Source organism: Sturnira hondurensis, unplaced genomic scaffold (assembly GCF_014824575.4).
Source record: "Sturnira hondurensis isolate 20B ecotype Veracruz unplaced genomic scaffold, ASM1482457v3 Scaffold0010173, whole genome shotgun sequence".
In the NCBI taxonomy this organism is placed as follows: Eukaryota; Metazoa; Chordata; class Mammalia; order Chiroptera; family Phyllostomidae; genus Sturnira; species Sturnira hondurensis.
Window position 1 is genome coordinate 388,331 of NW_028082804.1, and position 15,239 is coordinate 403,569.

The 15,239-nt window shown below is 37.6% G+C and overlaps 2 protein-coding genes across 3 annotated transcripts in view; one reads left to right on the top strand and one right to left on the bottom strand.

Moving 5' to 3' along the window:
• Nucleotides 1-1,545, top strand: part of ACTL6A (actin like 6A) — a 35,649-nt gene extending 34,104 nt beyond the window's left edge. Inside the window, exon 14 of the mRNA XM_037058785.1 lies at nucleotides 1,153-1,545. Within this exon, the coding sequence (XP_036914680.1) occupies nucleotides 1,153-1,233 (81 nt within the window). The 3' untranslated portion in view covers nucleotides 1,234-1,545. The remainder of the gene's footprint in view (nucleotides 1-1,152) is intronic.
• On the bottom strand, nucleotides 312-15,158 carry MRPL47 (mitochondrial ribosomal protein L47). Of its 2 annotated transcripts, XM_037058786.1 has the most exons (7): nucleotides 15,027-15,158; nucleotides 11,728-11,873; nucleotides 11,127-11,187; nucleotides 8,252-8,348; nucleotides 7,261-7,391; nucleotides 6,026-6,121; nucleotides 312-2,166 (listed from the first exon to the last, which is right to left on the bottom strand). In XM_037058786.1, the coding sequence occupies exons 1-7, from the start codon at nucleotides 15,122-15,124 to the stop codon at nucleotides 2,043-2,045; spliced, it is 753 nt and encodes a 250-aa protein (XP_036914681.1). In that variant the 5' UTR covers nucleotides 15,125-15,158; the 3' UTR covers nucleotides 312-2,042. The 2 variants fall into 2 exon arrangements, with proteins under 2 accessions (XP_036914681.1, XP_036914683.1); XM_037058788.1 differs by lacking the exon at nucleotides 11,728-11,873 and having other exon boundaries at nucleotides 15,027-15,113.
• Nucleotides 15,159-15,239: the final 81 nt, after the last annotated feature.

Sequence of the window (15,239 nt, forward strand, 5' to 3'; positions counted from 1 at the left end):
CCTCAGAGAAACTGAGGTAAATGTCACCAAGTACTTAGATTATGCATCTTTAAGCAATTAAATGTTTGGAACTGCTTGTATTTCTATTTCCAGTCTTTTACCAAATCATAGATAAAACTACATACCACGTTATGAAATCACTTGAATAGAGTTAATCATAGGGAATGGGTTTATTATTAATGTAGCACAGGTTCCTTCTTCCTTTGGTTACTTTCTCCTTTCACTTTCTATATTTATTTGGTAAAGTACTTGTTACTATTGCTTCTGTACTTGCAAAACTTTATCCTAGTTCTGATAAGCCCTTTTTTAAAACATGATAACCATTAACTTTATTAATCTTCAAATTAGCAAGCCCAAACAATGTCCAGAAAAGTTACTAGAATTTTAACAATTTGAGCCAGGTCCCAGGCTCAAAATAATAGAATCAACTTATAATAATACAGTATGTCAATTGAATCCTATAAACAGGGCAAATTTTAAAGTACCATCCAAAATGTCAGGCAATAATAAACTACTAGAAATAAATCTATACAAATACGTACCTAAGACCTTAATGATTGAAATAACACTTCATGAAGACTCTGTAAAGAACCAAATGTAGGAAATGATACACTTAGAATGAAAAGCTCACTAGTGTATAAAGATGTCAACTGCCCCCTAAAACATTTATGGACTTAATACAATTCACATTAAGTGACTGATGAGGCTGGTTTAGGTCCTTTGGAGAGATTCACAGGCAGCACCACCAAGAACATCCACCACAAGAAACAATTCCGCTCCTACCTGAGAACCCACGGAAATGTCCTGCGTGCCCTAAATCACGCTGCAAGACATCAGAGCAGGGCACTGCACAGTGGCCACACAGTGAACACAACAAATGCCATCTCCCCGGGGTTGGTAAATGCAGGTGCGTTCACACTGCACAAGAGTAACCCGCTGCCAAGACCCACCAGCCACTGCTTCTCACATCCACATAAGCAAATGCCACTGGCCAAAGACATCCTGATCCTTGTAACCCTCAATAGTGTCGTGGGTGTTCTGGAGGAGGGCAGAAATAAGAAGAGAAATGATTATGGGGAGGAGGTTTAAGAGTTCTTCAAAGATTAGGAATTGTAAAAATAAAGATATGCAATTTTTCTTTCCATTTTACAGGGCACCTTTCAACAGATGTGGATTTCCAAACAAGAATACGAAGAAGGAGGGAAGCAGTGTGTAGAAAGGAAATGCCCTTGAAAAGTATTCCCACTGCTCCACCTTCCTGTCTCCTTACGTTTCATAGCTTTAGTACACTCAGGAAAGAAATTACCATCTTTTGTAGAATGTTTATATATTTTTGCATTTTTCAATTTCCACTTAAAATTTTTTAAGACTTTAACTGGCTGTATAAAATTAGGTTGTGCTGTCCTTGAAATGTACTTATTCTTATTACAAGCATTTTATAATTTTGTATAAATGTCTATTTTCTCTAAATATTTTGCTTTCAGTCAAAGGCTTTCAAACTGCTTAGTATATTAATTACCAGTGGATTGGTAGAACTGCTTTTTATTGATGAATAAAATTTATTGCCTATGCTCTCTTTACCTTAGGCTTGCAATTTAAATAAACATCATTAGAAGTTCATTCCAGAAGTACACTTGTGGACTGTTGTGTTGATTTGCTACTTTAGGTACTAACTGTATTTATCAGTATTTTCAGTGAAAGTACTCAGTTTATTAACAGCAGTATCCACAACTTTATATCCTATGAATAATGGTAGTTAAAATGTAACCAATTGCCTTTGCTGTATATATTGACATTACTTTCCCAAAGATATGTGATATTGCAGTCAAATGTCATAATTTGTAAAATGAAAACTTAATCTGAATTTTATACATAATTTTTAAAAGCATGACTACTTCCAGAGTTAGCATGCCATATTAACACTCAACAGAGCTGTTTGACTAAAACTACAATTTCTTTATAAACCACTTAACATATAGTTACTTTTCTATACAGATTGTTATCTAAGAAAAACAAAATGGTAAATTAAGAGTTCAGACATCTTAAACAAGACTTGACTTCCGGGCTTCAGAAAGATGCGGAAACTTTTCCTGAAGTTGTTCTGCTTTCTTTTTCTCTAAATGTTTCTTCCTTGCTTGGATACGGGCTTGTTTCTCACGTCTCAGTCTAGAATAAGAAAAGCATAACAGTAATTTATAGTGATTTATTTAAGGCCTGAATCATGCCAGTCTCTATAATAGTTGTGTCACGTATTTTATTAAAACTTGAGTAATCACTGTAAACCTACGCAAATCAAAGGTGTATGTGAAATCAAGAGCATCTGTAACCCTGTAGCAATTCTCCTTATTTCCTGTCTGAGATGAATGAACAGATCTTCTGAGCCTGTAAAAGAATAGTCTATCTTTCTACCTTGTTTAAAAACACTAATTTTATTGAATACATTAGATTTTTTACATCCTGAAATATATCCTGACACTTTTGGGAATTCCCTAATTTCAAATGGCATTCAGACCAGCATATCCTTTCCCCTACAGGGAGAATAAAGCCATGTTTAGAGATGATGCTTGGGTGCTAGTTAGACTCATCACTTTTTTTTTTTTTTAATCCTCACTCAAGGATACGTTTTGATTGATTTTAGTAAGAGAGAGAAACATCAACATGAGAGAAACAATGACTGGTTGCCTCCTATATATGCCTGGACCAACGATTGAAACTGTAACCCAGGTATGTGCCCTGACTAGGAGTCAAACCCACTGCCCTTTAGTGTATGGGACAAGACGCCAACCAACTGAGCCAACTGGCCAGGACTGACTCAGCACTCCTAAGTGAGTTTGCTTGTACACATGGCAATCCAGGGCAAGAGGCATTTGTGTCCCAGCTAAATTATGTTGACCTCTGGTGATGTAGAAATTAGCAAAATTGTAAATGATGAATTCATGGATGCCAAGCCTCTACAGTACTGAAGCTGATATTCTGAAGGATATTTTATTAATCAGTAGGCATAAACATACAAAATTTAATACCAAAGACATGGACTGAATAACTGAAATATGCCAGTGCTATGGTGGTCACAGAAACTGGAGATAAGGGTTATGTTTGGGTAAAAACAATGTATATACAAAAAAACATGATATAAGCTACAGTACTTTGAAAATTAAGTATAATGTAAGAAGAATCAAAGCTGGTATCAGATAACCCATTCTACTCATTAATCTTTACTCCAACTATATCTTGGCCATTTATAAGAAATAAACACCTGAAAGAATAAAGGTTTGCTATTCTTAAGACTATTCAGAAGATTATGCTGCATGCACTGACGGTAAAGCTAAAAAGTAGTTTCAAAAACAGAGTAACTAGAATATGTATAAAGCCTATAAAAGTAACACCAGATTCATAATTTTTCAAATTGTTTTTAAAATCATGCTCTTTCCAGCTTCATCTTACATGACTAAAACGCAGAAGGGTCAAATGGTACATTAGGCTTGGAGAAAAAAAGAGCCAGTGCAGTTAGGTTTCTTCAATCACTTAGCACCTGAACTGGGTCTTAAAATAGGCACAGGTGGAGAGATTTCAAAGCTGTAGGAACAGTAAAGAGGAGAAAATGAACAACTTATGTTTAGAAAACACGGAGAAAGGTGTGAGATTGATGAATAAGAGGCTAAGACTGAATTGTGGGAACACTGGGTAGGAAGAGGTTTGGATTTTATCTTGTAGACAAGAAGCTATTGTTTTAATGTTTTGAACAGCCCTGATGTGGTAAAAAGATTTAAGGAAGCCCTGGCTGGTGTGGCTCAATCGGTTGGGCACTGTCCTGCACAAAAGAAAGGTTCCTGGTTTGACTCCCAGTCAGGGCACATGCCTGGGTTGGGGCCTGGTTCCCACTTGTGGGTGGGCCACAGGCAATCAACTGATGTTTCTCTCTTTCTTCCTGCCTTCTCCCGCTCTAAAAATAAATAAATTCTAAAATCTTTTTTTAAAAAAAGGACTGAGGAAAATCAGCCAGGAAGCAATGTCTGAATGGACTCACATAAGGAAGATGTTTCAACAATTCAGTGTGATGACGGAGTGTTGCCAGGCAGCGTGAGTGGAGTAGAAAGACAGACCCTGGAGACATTTTGCAGGCAGAATGAAATTAAAGAATGCCTGAATCTAGNTCCTGCACAAAAGAAAGGTTCCTGGTTTGACTCCCAGTCAGGGCACATGCCTGGGTTGTGGCCTGGTTCCCACTTGTGGGTGGGCCACGGGCAATCAACTGATGTTTCTCTCTTTCTTCCTGCCTTCTCCCGCTCTAAAAATAAATAAATTCTAAAATCTTTTTTAAAAAAAGGACTGAGGAAAATCAGCCAGGAAGCAATGTCTGAATGGACTCACATAAGGAAGATGTTTCAACAATTCAGTGTGATGAGGGAGTGTTGCCAGGCAGCGTGAGTGGAGTAGAAAGACAGACCCTGGAGACATTTTGCAGGCAGAATGAAATTAAAGAATGCCTGAATCTAGAGCACTGGTGTTGAAGAGAATGAATAATACTTAATATCATCTAATAATGGATATACTGCAAATAAAGGGGTTCTGGACCCAGTTCCAGTGGGTGTGGAGAATTCAACTCAATTCTAACACTACCTACCCAGAGACAGTGTCAGAGGCTGTCACCTGAGCTTCTGACTGACTCCCTCCTTGGACGTCAAGCACCAGTCGCAAGTCCCGGGTGTTAACTACTTCTGACCGACTGGCTGTAAATCAAAGGTTACCACAATCTTCTCCTGGGATTCGGTTACTTAGTAGAGCAGATAACGTAATTCTGGAAACCTGTCTACACACTAGATTTCCAAGTTGTTATAAAAGGATGTAACTCAGGAACAGCCAGACAAATGACAAGCACAGGGCAAGGTCTGGGGAAAGGGTGGTTTCCATGCCCTGTTGAGGCACACCACTCTCCCCAAATCTCCAGTGTTCACCAAACCAGCTCTCCGAGCCCTGTGCTTTTAGGGTTTTCTTTCTACGGAGGCTCCACCATATAAGCACGACTGGTTAAACTATTGACCACTGACAACTGATTCAACCTCCAGCCCCTTTCCCCTCCCCAGAAATCAGGATGGGAAGGAACATTTCAATCACCTGATCAAGGTTGGTTCCCCTGGCAACCAGCCCCCAACCCTAGGTGCTTTCCAAAAGTCATTCATTAACATAAAAGACATTTTTAAATTTTTTTGTAGCAACACTTAAGAAAGGTTTTAAGAGCTCTATGAATGAAACAGGTACAAAGTAAACATAAATTTTCTATTACAAATCACATTAACACCACCATAGATAAAACTAGAAATGAGAAGTGGCTAGTTTGGTGGGGTAAATAAAAAACTTAAACTGTGATTCTATAGTATACTAAAGTACCTTAAAAATAATTTAAAGATATATTTCATTCTTGTAAATTATTTTTATAAGCTTTTAATTTTTTGGTATGGAAACAAGCCTTTGGGGGGGAGAGTCAATCTTTAAAGAACTCTTGATAAAAGAGGAACATTTTATCTAAGGCAGTTGTTAAAAACTGGTACTTGTGCTGCTAGGATTTCTCCTTTAAATTTCCAGCTGTTTTCCTGCCTTGAATTCTGATCTCTAGAACCTCTAGCTAGTAACCCCGCAGATTCCCCACCCTGGTGCTTTTTGGTAGTCACAGCCATGGAGGTAAGTGACACCCTTCCCCTGGAAACCACAAACTTGCAATTCTTTTCCTTTCCAATGAAAGTTTTGGGGATTAATGTCATCAACCTTGCAATAACATTAGCTTACATTTTATGCCACTGAAGTATCTGGACCAGATTGATGAATAGAAAGGCAGTCAAACTTCTGAAAGGATATATACTAGAAAGTTAACAGAAGACTATTTCTGGATGGTGAGGTTATTCAAGACTTTAATTTCTTTTTTACCTGTTTTTTTTTCCCTACAGTGAACACATATTTGTTCATGTAAAAGCTCAATGCATGCCATCTGATGTAAAGCTGTTTAATTAGTAAGGGTGCTTGTGCTCACCTGTCAAAATGCTCCACATAAGGCATTGCAAAGAATCGTTTCCTGTTGTATCTCTTATTTAGGTGCCAAGGTATAGGCCACTGCTTGAACTTGTGCCTGCCAAGAAAGCAAAGGTATCACCTTTCAGAGAATATTAAATACATTTTCAAACAGATAGAGTTTTAGCCTTTGGACTAAATATGCTGTCAACAAATAAAAAGCAAAATAAAAAACTCTGGAAGAGAACAGTATTCTTAGAGAGATTCTAAAATTGACACATTCTCTCCTTAACATCACCTTTCCTAACTGACCTCAACTAGACTACTACAAATAATTAGTAGAGTATAAAACAAGTCAGAGATTTTAGTCAGATGTTTTAGCAACTTATCTCTTTTCTGTATTGGATTACAAGGTTAATAACAGCATGGCTACCCCCCTAAATGTGGCTCTAAGCAGCCCTACTACCCCAAATTCCATTAAAGTCTACAGATAAGTGCTATTATTGATGTAAAAAGTACGTAATATGTGATTTCAAAAGTACAGGGAAGGTCTCCAACCACCCAAAATGCCTTCTCCATTTTGCTGACCAATGTTTACAATTCCATTAATGATGTTTCCTTCCAGCATCTCAACCTAAATGTAAATAAACTCCTGGCAGAGACAGAACACACTGGGTCTTCTCAATTACTTATATTGCATTATAAAGTTCATCAACAGATCTTTTCCAAATGTCTGGTAGGACTTTGGGAACTGGACTCAAGAGGCAGGATTAAACTGTTTCACAGCATGAACTAGGGCTTCCCTGGCTCATGTGGCCTTATGCCTTGAAAACCTTTTTTAACAGTCCCAGGCTCTTAATGGGCAGAGGACAGGTATGTGTCCTAAAACTGACTTCATGTTATTTACAACCTCTGAATTACATGTACACAGATACATTTTTTTCTGGGGAAAGGCTCTGTAACTTTCCTCAAATCCTCAGAGGACCGTATGATTCACAGTAGGTTAAGAAGCACTGTTGTAAGGTGCCTACAGATAACTGAATCATGAGAATGAGATGCCTGTACTGCTAGTTAAATCTACCTTTGTTCACATCCTGGAGTTCCAAAAGGTTTTGGGACCTCTGTTTATATTAGATATATATTTTGTCTATCTGATATACTTTATACAATGAGGATTTTCTTAAAAGACATTGGACAGGGGAAGAGGCATGGGACTTCCACTCTAGTCTCAGAAAAGCCACAACATAAGCTACGTACCAGATGATTCTCCCAAAGATGTCTTTTCTCCAAGCACCAGGTCTAGCTTTTTCTTGACCCGTCTGAAGAAGTCTTAGAGCATCTTCTCGTTCTTGAACAACTTTATCCAATGCATCCATGGATTCTACAACCTGAGAAGAGAAAGACATAATTTCAACAATCGCCTAAAACAGAATTCCAAAGGAAGAGGACAGATAAAGATTATGCTACAGAAAACCTATATGAGTATTTTTGTCAAAGAATCATTCTGTCAAAAACCTCCCGAAAATCTTTGTTGGCACAGGTATATATAAGTATCTGTAATATCACTTTCTGTATTTTTTTTTAAAGTTTCATTTCATTTAAATGAAAACCCATTTAGCTCAGATTTTCTACATGAAGAGAAAACTTCCAGTAGGTAAACAATATACACACATGACTGATTACCTCTAGGAAAGGAAATAAGGAATCCAAGGGATTTTTTAAAATGATAAAAAAAACCCCAATTTAAAAAATAGGTGACCTTTTCACAACAATGTAAATATACTTAACTACTACACTATACACTTAAAAATGATTAAGATAGTAAATTTTATGTTATGTTTTTACCACAATAAAAAAATGCATAAATAAAATTTGACATAGTGGGCAAGGAAGTGGCTAAGCTAGAACCAGAGATGTAAAATAGTGCAGCTACTTTAGAAAACAGTTTTGCTAGTTCCTAAAATATTAAACATATTTCCCATACAGTTTGGCAATTTCACTCATAGATGTCTATCCAAGAGCAGTAAAAACACATGTGCACACATACGTTGGGGGCTGCAGGTAGAAATGGAAAGTGACTGCAGATGGGCATGAAATTTGTTTTTGAGGTTGTAGTGATGGCTATACAACTCTGTAAATTTATTAAAAATCAGAAGTAGAAAAAAATGTACTTGACAGGAAATACAGGAACCACATGCTTACTCCTATTAACTGTACCCCCAAACCAGTCAGCTTCCCATGGCCTTACCTTTTCTAACCGCTCTGGACTTGGCATTGGTAATATCTGCCGTTTGGCTTCCTGCTGCAGAGTCAGAAGCATGTTTCTTTCTTTCAGCAGAACATACCTACATCAAAGAACACAAAGCTTATGATGCTATTGTGTGATAACATTAATAAAGTGATTTTTGACATAAAAATTAATCTGTTTTCAAAAGCCTTGTAGAAATCTTGATATACAGAGTATCATTACAAAGAATAATTCTTTAAACAAAGCTATTATCTATTCTTATTCATGTGTTAAATTTTCCAGGTGCCATATGTTGTATTATGTGCCAATTACAAAAAAGCATAAAATATAGTCCCCCTCTCAAAGTGGAGAGAGATACCTGTTATATGCCAGGCAATGTGCGAAATACTTTACCTAAGTTTCATTTAATTTATAATAACCCTTTGAGATTAACATTATTTCCACTTTCTAAGTAAAGAAACTAGGCTGAGAGGAGTAGGGTATTCTGGAGCACACAGCTAACTCAAGATTCAAATCCTGGACTCTCTGAGTACAAAACCTACTCTATTTTTACTCTCCTCGGCTGCCTCCAAAGCCGCAACATGATGTGGTGTATTGAGTGGCAGCAGCAACAAGTACCAGAAGAACTGAGTGGGAGAGAGGAGACGTTTCGTCTAGCTGAGATGATCAAGAAAAGCTTCACAGAGATGAGGTTGGCTAGACTGGATGGAAAGCAAATGAAAACAAAAGGTACTGAGTGGCAAAGCTGAAGTGAGGGTAGATTTCGTGAATAACTGATTCTACTAAGAAGTAGAGCTGAAAGGAAGGAAAGGAAATCAATGTGGAGAGTGCTAAACAGGAAACAAAGGAACTGAGGTACTTTATGCTATGGAAGGAGGCAATGGGGGGAAGCAGTGGCAGGAGATACATTGTTTAGTTTTTGACATGATAAATATTGGAAGAGCGCTAACTATCCTTTACTAACAACTCACAGCAACAGTGCTTTGGGCAAAACTTACAAATCTTATTTTGAATACAACTTATTTTTCTACAGTAAATCTGTGCTGTTTTAAACATAACCCTGCTGACATCAAATGAGAGGCTCTCCCTCTTCCCGACACCAGATGTGTCGTCTCTTCCAACACCACTTCTCCAACCCCTCGACACTCACCACCTGGAGTGAGCACCAGATGCCACAGATGTGAGGTCAGTCCCACACTATCCCCCAGTTGAGACACCGATAGCAAGTTCCAGGGCTACCGCACATCTGACTGACCAGCTACAAGGTGGGAGTTCCAATGATCCTCTCCTTAGAGTGGCTCACAGAACTCAGGGAAGCACATTACTATTACTGGTTTATTACAAAGGAAACAATTCAGAAACAGTCAAATGGAAAAGATGCACAGGGCAAAGCATACACAAAGGGATGCAGAGCTGTCGTGCTTCCTCGGGTATGCCGCCCTCCCAGCACCTCCACGTGTTCATGGCCTTGGAGGTCTCACTACGTAGGACCGGTTGATCAAATCACTGACCACCGGTGCCTGAACTCAACCTCCTACACCTGCACCCCTCCCCAGAGGCAGGGTGGTGGTGAAGCCTGAAAGTTCCACCCTCTAATGAAGCTTGGTCTTTCTGGTGACCAAGCTCCATTCTGAGGTGCCCCCTACCAACAGTTGCCTAATTTGAACAAAAGATACTCCTATCACTCAGGAAATACCACGAGATTTAGGAACTGTGTGTCCACGAATGGAGACAAAAACCAAGTATTTCTTATTGTATCACACAATAAACCTGTATCATCAGTGGTTATTTAATGTAAAAATAATTTAAAGAATCACAAGTATGAGTAAGGTGGGCTTGGTATAAGACAACGGGATGGGCAAGGAGTGGTGTGCACCGATCCATCCAAATCGGGCAGCGGCTACCCAGACCGGCCGGCCACAGGAACGTGAGTCCAGTGCTGCCTGATCAGAGGCCTGATTACTAAAGAGGAGCCAGGGATATTTGTTTCTGTGTGAAAGACCCAATTTAAAAACCATAGTAGAGTCCAAACAAGATGTACCTTTGGCTAAATAGTGTCGGTTAATGTTGGGAGTGGGGAGCAAAATGTGTGAGGGAGGTGAAAATGCATACATTTCCAGTTTTAAATCAGCAAGTCACAGGGATGTAATGTACAGCACAGGGACTACAGTTAATTATCCCGTACTGTGTATGTGAAAGTAGCTAGGAGAGCGGATACCAAAAGTTCTCATCACAGGGGGAAAAAAAAATTCTAACTATGTATGGTGGTGGATGTTATCTGAGCTTATACTATGATGATCATTTTGCAATTATACAAATATTGAATCAGTACATTGTATACCTGAAACTCATATAATAGTACATTAATTCTGTCTCAATAAAAAATATACATATGTAGTCAATTAAAAATAAAGCCCTGTCTCAAATCTTTTCAACTCTAATTCATCAGGAGAAACTGTCAGATAATCTACTTAAACTCCCAATTAAATGCATCCTCCAACACACTTCCCCAAAGCAAATAAGCTAAAGATTTCATACCATGCAAAATGTAATAAAAAGGAAGAAGGCCTAAATATGATCAACTCTCCTCCATTTCATTAATTTTCTGAAACTGTTAGTACATAGGTGTAGTATGACTGGTAGCAATTATAGTAAAACTTCTAAACCCCCAACTATACTTGAGAACTCTGGTACATTTTTCTTCATATAATTTAACCTGTCATATTTATAAAATCTGTAATGGCTTTATATAACATCCACAGTACTATGAGACAAATCACTTTACTCAATTTCTTACATCACATACAGTTTATATCTCATTGTTATACTGTAACTGCTCCAAAAACCTAGATATTCACGTACTCAGTATACTTACCAAAGTTTATGCAAATCTTCATTACTTTTGTTTCTTAATTGCTGACAGGTCCATGCAGCTCCTATTAAAATGATAAATTCATAGCATGAAATAGTTTTCCATCTATGTGCCTTTTGCCAAATTACTTACCTCTCTAAACCAGTTTTCTTATCTGTAAAATATTTAATAGCTTTATTATATTACAGTATAAAATACAACTGGGATTAAATTAGATAATACACATGAAAATATAAGTAATGAGACTGGCAACAGCATTAAAAAATGTTAGAATAACTACAGAATGTATTTTCACAATCTAATGTCAAAATACTTTAAATCATTATACATTAATTTTCAACCATCTCAAAAAAATAAAATCTAAAATAAACCCCAAACATCAACTTACTAAAAAATTAGTAGCCCTACTCCTATTTTAAACCTTTTGCCAAGCTGCCAAGGAACAATTAAGTCTGTTATATTGTCCTTTTAATTTTCACTAATAGACATTCCCAAAGGAAATTGAAAATGGAAACACCCAAGTAATTCCTAAATTGGATAAATAATCCCAAGACAATGGATGGTTCAATAAATATATTTAATACCAATCAACCCAATATCTCACCAGACTTTACTTTTTCTTCCCCCCAGTTCTTTGGGTCATCAAAAAATTCTTCTAATCCTTTCCTTGACAACGTGGTATGAAGTATTCTACAATGGTGTAAATGTGTGACATTCGGTGTATTCTTAAGCAACAAATTAAGACAAAACCTGCAACAGTACATAAACAAGTTCAAGTTTTACATTTGAATTTTATAAGCAATAAATGGAATCATTTCCTCACCTACAATGTTAAAAAACTTACTCATGGTTTTGGTACAAGAAACAATAAACTTATAAAATACTTTAGAAATTATTTAAAATACTGCATTATAGATATTGCTACCTTATAATCTCAGAGGTAATATATTTATATAATTATATTTTAAGGTAACATTTGTAGTTCCTTCATAAACTGCTAGTGGGTATATGAATAGATCAAATATTCTGAAGGTCCCTGGCTGGTGTAGCTCAGTGGATTGAGCGTGGGTCTGCGAACCAGAGGATCGCGGTTCAATTCCCAGTCAGGGCACATGCCTGGGTTGCAGGCCGGTTCCCTTCAGGCCAACTCCCAGCAGGGGACGCACGAAAGGCAACTATACATTGATGTTTCTCTCCCTCTCCTTCCCCTCTAAAGATAAATAAATAAATAAAAATATTCTGAAGGTTAATTTTGCAACATGTATGAGAGGCCACAATGCTTCTTCCCTTTACCCAATAAGTCCACATATAGAAATTTCAACCAAGTAAGTTATAGATGAAAACTGATAAATTTAAACATCTATTCAGTATTATAATTATGCCCACATATAAGTTGATAATGTAAATGTGCAACCATAGTTTAAAAAATTATTGTCTCTGTATGATAATATGTTATTAAGTAATTTTACAATCGTGTTCTTAAAGAATATTTAATGACCTAGATAAACAATTTAAAATACAATAAGGAAGTGTGTCACAAGTGTTGATGTATTCCTACCAAAATAATTTAACCTAAAACTAATCATGAAGAAACACTCAGACAAATCCGAATGGAGGGATATCCTACAAAGATTGATCTTATAACAAACGTCACGGTCATGAAAGAAATAAAGGAACCATCCTGGATTTTAAAAGACTAAACAGACCAGACAACAAATGCAAAAAATCACTGTATGGACCCTGAATAAAAAGAAAACAAAATGACTAGGACAATTGAGGACATCTGAATTTGGGCTATATGCTAGAAAACAGCATGGTAATACTGGTAGTGTATCAGTGTTAAATTCCCCAGTGTGATCACTGTGGTATTGTGGCTAAGATGTTGTTCTTGTTCTTAGCAGATATATGCTGACGTGTTATGATGTTTGCAATTCTGACATGCCTCAAAGAGTTCAGAAAAAGCCCTGGCTGGGTGGCTCAGTTGTTGGAGCATTGTCTGGTACACTAAAAGGTCATGGGTTCAAGTCTCTGTTATGGCACCCACCTCGACTGTGGTTCGATTCCCAGCCAGGGTGCACCCTGGAAGCAACCAACTGACGTTTCTCTTGCATACTGATGTTTCTGTCCCTCTCTCTCTCCCCTCCTCCTTTCCTCTCTAAAATCAATATACATATCCTCAGGTGGGGATATTAAAAAACAGTTCAGAAAACAAAACACGTGGATATAAGCAGATAAAGAAAAGTGTAACAAAATGCTAAGAATTGATTAATATAAAGAGTATATGGTTATTCTTGGTACTACTCTTACAACTTTTCTGTTGGTCTGAAATTTTTAAAAACAAAAAGTTGGGGAAACGGGTAGCATGAGAATGCATATATGTAAATACAGTCCTGATTTTATTTCAAAGTCACATTTATGTGGACTTTGGTCAGGTAGCTCAGTTGTCTAGAACGTCAACCAGATTTGCCATGGTTCTGGGCAGGTTTGAGCCTTGGTCAGGGCACATACAAGAATCAACCAATGAATGCATAAATTCACAGAACAACACATCAATGTTTCTCCCTCTCTCTCTCCCTTCCTCTCTCTAAAAACCAATCAATCAATAAAATTAGAGATGCGTGTACATGCAAAGTTAAAAAGGAAGGGAAATCTGTTTATCTCTTATTGGAATTATAGTTGATTTTTACATTTCCCCCCCTTTTTTAGTTTATTTTAATTGTTGTTCAAGTACAGTTTTCTGTCTTTTAATGATTTTTATTTTTAAGTTGATTTATTTTTTACTTTTTGAAAAAGTATTTTATTTATTTATTTTTAGAGTGGAGAAAGGAGGGAGAAAGAGGGAGAGAGAAACATCAATGTGTGGTTGCCTCTCATGCACCCCCCCCCCCCACCTCCAACCCAGGCAAGTGCCCTGACTGGGAACTGAATGGGCGACTCTTCAGTTTGCAGACAAGCACTCAATCCACTGAGTCACACCAGCCAGGTGCTGATTTTTACTTTCTTCTTCAAAATACTTTACCCTATTTTCCAAAGTGTCTGTAAGTAAACATATTTTATTATAATAATAAAATCCACAGTTAATTTTTAAGGAAAAAGGATAACTAGGTAACAACTGATTCAAGTCTGCCACCTTGTGATCAAGTTACCACCTCTAAGCCTCTGCAAAATGAAAAAAAATATTGCTTACCTCTTAAGTTAGTGTATGTAATAATATTGTAACATAATAGAAGCTCAATAACGGTGCTAGATTTAAGAGCACAAACATTACTCCCTTTTAAGGGTTAAAAAAAAATCAGACATACTCAAATGTTTATACAATTCACATCTTCATAGACAAAAGCCAATAAAAGGGAGGAAACCACACACCTAAAATCAAAAATGATAAGCTGACTTTCCAGAAATAATGAACACCATGTGTAATATGTTCCTTTCCCCCACCTGCAAGGGCAACTTTTCATTTATTTGGCTAATTTAATTTATTCACTCAGCATTTACCGCACAATCTCCTTGTGCACAAGGGCCTTCCAGAAAGGTCCCCTCTTTTTCATGCATCCAAGCCCGTCATAGCCTTCAGCTCCAAAGCCAAACGCTCTTCAGTTAAGTTTTTCCCAACTCACCCAGCCAAACGGGATACTTCCGTAACTCTAGCTGGAATTTAACAAATTCTGGGCACCTACAAACTTCAACTACTGACTGGTCACAGTAGGTGGCAACAAAATGACGCTGGGACGGAAATGTCGCTGGTGGGCGACTTTATATAAAGTCACTCATTCCTCATAGAGTTGGGTTCGTGCTCAAGCCAACCCGGGAGTCTTTCCATCCTTGATTTCTTCTCACCATCTCTGCAACCAAACAAGATCCAAGGTTGGAGAGGTGAACAAACCTTCTGCTCACATCACTTACCTTGTGCCCGCCGGGGCCTGAGAACTTATTAACGACCTGGAAGTTTTTAGGACGTCTAACGCTTTTCTGCAAAGAATACCTAAACTGGCTGCAGCCATTTTTTTCGCGTAAGCAAACCATGTTTCCGCCACTAATGGCATCACTTCCGGTGCCTCGCTCCGACCGGAAAAAGAGAACCGAAACTGCCTTTGCCCTTACTCAACATGGCCTCCT

Coding starts and splice junctions, on each gene's coding strand:
- MRPL47 (XM_037058786.1), bottom strand. CDS start 15,124: ATGGCTGCAGCCAGTTTAGGTATTCTTTGCAGAAAAGCGTTAGACGTC. Junction 11,874..15,026: donor CAGGCCCCGGCGGGCACAAG/GTAAGTGATGTG, acceptor GTACTGTTGCAG/GTTTTGTCTTAATTTGTTGC. Junction 2,167..6,025: donor TATGTGGAGCATTTTGACAG/GTGAGCACAAGC, acceptor TTCTTATTCTAG/ACTGAGACGTGAGAAACAAG.